Source organism: Anser cygnoides, chromosome 2, assembly GCF_040182565.1.
Source record: "Anser cygnoides isolate HZ-2024a breed goose chromosome 2, Taihu_goose_T2T_genome, whole genome shotgun sequence".
Taxonomy (NCBI): domain Eukaryota; kingdom Metazoa; phylum Chordata; class Aves; order Anseriformes; family Anatidae; genus Anser; species Anser cygnoides.
In genome coordinates this window covers 162705942-162710200 of record NC_089874.1, presented here as the reverse complement: position 1 = coordinate 162710200, position 4259 = coordinate 162705942, and the positions used below count along the sequence as shown (strand labels likewise).

At 56.3% G+C, this 4259-nt stretch overlaps 1 protein-coding gene across 1 annotated transcript; it reads right to left on the bottom strand.

The window, feature by feature from the left end:
• Nucleotides 1-3532: 3532 nt before the first annotated feature.
• LOC136789959 (feather keratin 1-like) lies at nt 3533-3956 on the bottom strand. Its single transcript, XM_066991288.1, has one exon. The coding sequence runs from the start codon at nt 3938-3940 to the stop codon at nt 3635-3637; it is 306 nt and encodes a 101-aa protein (XP_066847389.1). The 5' UTR covers nt 3941-3956; the 3' UTR covers nt 3533-3634.
• Nucleotides 3957-4259: the final 303 nt, after the last annotated feature.

Sequence of the window (4259 nt, the reverse complement as noted above, 5' to 3'; positions counted from 1 at the left end):
AAGTCCATCTCTGCAGGGCTGCTCTCAATGAGTTCTTCTCCCAGTCTGTCCTCCTGACTGGGATTGCCCCGACCCAGGTGCAACACCTTGAACTTGGACTTGTTGAAGCTCATGTGGTTCACATGAGCCCGCTTCTGCAGCCTGTCCAGGTCCCTTTGGCTGAAGAGCGTTGAGTGAAGAAAGGAGGAGTGTCAGGCTGGCATGCATTAGAACTTTATTGAGGAAGACTCATGAAAAGGAAGGAGCACAAAGAGAAGGGCCGTGGTCAGAGGTGCAAGCAGAGTGACCATCAGCAGCTATGCATTTTGTGTGGGGGCTATTCCCAGAGCACGGAGATGAGAGCATCCTCAGTCCATGAAGTGGCTTGCAGGGCATTGTTAGCTGCTGTCAGGGGTGCTGGCGTGGGTCCTTAGCAGGGGTAGCAGGCTCTTCTGCCAGAGAAGCAGCCCAGGCCTCCAAGGCCCCAGCCTCCAAGGCCCCATCCTCCAAAGCCTCCAGAGGAGATGGGCACTCCCTGGGAGCTGAGGTTGCTGCCCACGGCAGCTGATGCGGAGGATCCAACGGCGGTGTTCTGGGGGAAGGAGCTGAGGATGGGTCCTGGCAGGGTGACCACCACGGTGGAAGGCTGGATGGCGACGTGGGAGTCCTCGCACTGCCTGACACAGGGCTCGTTGCAGCTGTTAGCCAGCGGGGTGGGTCCGCAGGGGCGGCAGATGTCGTAGCAGGACATGTCTGTGGTGCGGAGGGTCCCTGGAAGAGAGGGTGTTGGGAAGTCGGAGGGTGTTGGGGGCACGAGAAGCAGTGCTGGGGGAAGCCAAGGGAGTGGGGAGGCCTGGGGTTTTGCGGAGCATGGCAGTGGGGAGGCGGAAGGGCTGCTGAGGCTGGGGGCAGAGGGCGTATGAAGAGCTAGGCCTGTTGGGGCGGGTGAAGGAAGGGGGTGGGGTTCAGGCTCACCTTGTTGGGCGCAGGGGAGAAGGCGTCGGGAGGAGTGTGTGAGTGTGAGAGGCGCAGGGCCGACTTTTATGCTGATCCTTGAGTGCCCGCGGGGCGAGAGAGCCTTTGCGCATGACAGCATTTGGCGTGAGCTGCTCTTGCATGCCAAAGCCTGGCAAGTAATGAGGTGGGGTGTGGTGTCCTTCCCACAACTCGACCTTTTCATTTCCTCCTGTTGAGGACATGGTGTTGGGTCCTGGTGGCACCTTCAAAGTGAGAGTATTAGAGGCTGGAGCATTTCTGTGAAAGGTGCATGGCAGGGCAGGTAGATGATGTGGCCAAAGGCTGGCTGAGGTGTGGTGTCATGAGTGAGGTCTTTGCATGGCATTTATGTGGTGTGGCCCAGCCACACTGGGCTCTGTGGCTGTGAGGAAATCATTGCAGTGGAGCGTATCGGGCATAGAAGAGGGTGCTACGAAAAGAAGGAATGAGAGATGAGTAGGTCCTACACTGGCCATGTTTCCTGACACCGTAGGCTTCCTCGCCTTTCCTCCAAAGCCGAAGCCACCAGAAAAGTCAAGCCTTGACGCTCTGCTTGATGGGACGTTTTGGGCTGGGTGGGGAGGTCCGTGAGCGGCCCTGAGATTCATGAAAGGCGGAGGACAAGAGGTACTGTCAGAAAGGGCCAGCTGGGAGCCATTGTGTTATTGGGGGTGATATTTGGCATTTGTGTCAAGGGAGAAACCTATTTCTCTGCCCAGTGTTTGATTTTCTGAAAGGTGATTTGGACATTTCAGACGGAACTGGAGGCATGTGGTCTGCAACTCCAAAGTGTGGGCGAATGTCAAGGCCTTCCACTGCTTAGCCAAGGTGAGTGTTTTGCAGGCTGTCCAACAGGTGAGTGGTGCGTGTTGCTGAGGAAGACGGGGAGGCTGTGCCACTGGATGTGCTTAAGTGCACAGGACCTATCAGGTTGCACCCACAAATGCTGAGAGTCCTGGCTGAAATCTTCACAAGGCTACATTCAGCTTTCTTTGAAAGTTCTTGGTGACTGGGTTCCTGAAGACTGGAATAGACTCATCCCACTCTGATGTTCAACAAGATGGCGAAGGAAGGTCTGGGAAACTGCAGGCTGGTCGCTCTGTCATCCGTCGCTGGGAATGTTTTGAAAGAAATCCTCCTGCAAAGCACTGACAAGCCCATGAACGGTAAGAAAGAGATGGGGACTAGTCAGCATGGATCTACAAAGAGCAGATCATACTTGAGCCTTCTCAGTGTCTTCTACGTTGAAGTGACGTGCTGGGTGGACAAGGGGAGAGCAGGAATTGTTGCTTACCTTGCCTTTAGTAAAGGCTTTGATGATTGCTCCAATGACATGGCCATTCAGAAGCTGAGGAAGTACGGGTCTCTTTGAGAAAGAGCCATGGTTGGGGATTTGGTGAGCCCAAGATCCAGCCTCATCTCAGAGGCGCAACCGTCATTCTATGACGTTGATTGAAGTGTCTTGATGGTATCTGTCAGGGGTGGTGTCCAGAAAATCCCAATGGGAAAGAGAGTAGTTCAGTGCGTGCTGACTTCTATTGGTGCAGCCCTGGAGATGGCTGGCTTTCTGGGCCGCGAGTGTACATCGCTGGCTCACATTGAGATGTTTCTCCACCAATACCCCCAAGTCATTCTCTGTGGGGCTGCTCTCAATCCACTCGTTGCTCAGGCTGTATTGATGTTGGGGATTGTCTCGACCCAAATGCAGGACTTTGCATTCGGCCTTGTTGAACTCCTTGAGGTTTGCTTGGGCCCACCTGTCAAGCCTGTCAAGGTCCTTCCAGATGGCATCCCTTTCCTCTAAGGTGTCGGCCCCCCCACAGAGCTTGGTGCCATGTGCAAACTTGCTGAGGGCCCGCTCCATCCCACTGTGTATGTCAGGGGCAAGGAGGTGAGATAACACAGGTCCCAGGACAGACCCCTGAGAGAAAGCACTCCTCCATTTTATCTACCTGGGCATCGAAGTGTTGGCCGCTACTCCTTGAATGTGCTCATCCAGCCAATTAGTTGTCTGCTAAGTGGTCTGTCCATCAAATCTGTGACTCCTCTTGTTTAAAAACCAGGATACATGTAAGAGTGCTGTCTAACTGCTTCCTGAACAGCAACAGGCTTGGGCCCTGCCGGCCTGCTGAGCCCTGCTTAATGTTGAGTGAAGTTGAAGGAGTGTTGGGAGCAGAAAGGAAGAGGAGACATCACAGGCTGACATGCATGAGAACTTTATTGTGGAAAAAAAGAGTACAAAGTTATGCAGAGTAGAAGGGACCTGTTCTGTGGTGCAAGTAGTGCAACCATCAGCCTGTGTCCCATGGTACAGCAGGTTTTCGCAGAGCCCCAAGGTCTTCGTGCACTGCAATAGAATCAGCACATGGGAGGTGCCGGGTGGGTTTGTGGCTGGGAGTAAGCCATTGCAGTGGAGAGTACTGGACATGGAAGACGGTGGAAGGAGAACAAGGAAGTGAGAGAGGAGTAGGCTGTCCATCAGCCATGTTTCCAGGCAGCATGGACTGGCCCCGTTCCCTGCTAGAGTGCGGAGTGCCCTGAGAAGAAGAGCCGAGGCTGGGGAGCCTGTGCGCTATGAAGAGCGCAGAGGTGCGTCCTCAGTCGAAGAGCTGGCTTGCATGGAGTTGGAGGCTTCTGTCAGGGGTGTTGGTGTGGGTCCTTAGCAGGGGTAGCAGGCCCTTCCGCCAGAGAAGCAGCCCAGGCCTCCAAGACCAAAGCCTCCAAAGCCACCGGAGGAGATGGGCACTCCCTGGGAGCTGAGGTTGCTGCCCACGGCAGCTGATGCGGAGGATCCAACGGCGGTGTTCTGGGGGAAGGAGCTGAGGATGGGTCCTGGCAGGGTGACCACCACGGTGGGAGGCTGGATGGCGACGTGGGAGTCCTCGCACTGCCTGACACAGGGCTCGTTGCAGCTGTTAGCCAGCGGGGTGGGTCCGCAGGGGCGGCAGATGTCGTAGCAGGACATGTCTGTGGTGCGGAGGGTCCCTGGAAGAGAGGGTGCTGGGAAGTCAGAGGGTGTTGGGGGCGTGAGGAGCGGTGCTGGGGGAGGCCAAGGGAGTGGGGAGGCCTAGGGTGGGACTTTGGGGAGTATGGCGGTGGTGAAGCGGAAGGGCTGTTGAGGCTGGGGGCAGAAAGAGTCTGGAGAGATGGGTCCAGTGGGGCAGGTGAAGGAGGGGAGCGGGGCTCAGGCTCACCTTGTGGGGCGCAGAGGAGAAGGCGTCGGGAGGAGTGTGTGAGGGTGCGAGGTGCAGGGCCGCTTTTATGCTGGTCCTTGAGTGCCCGCG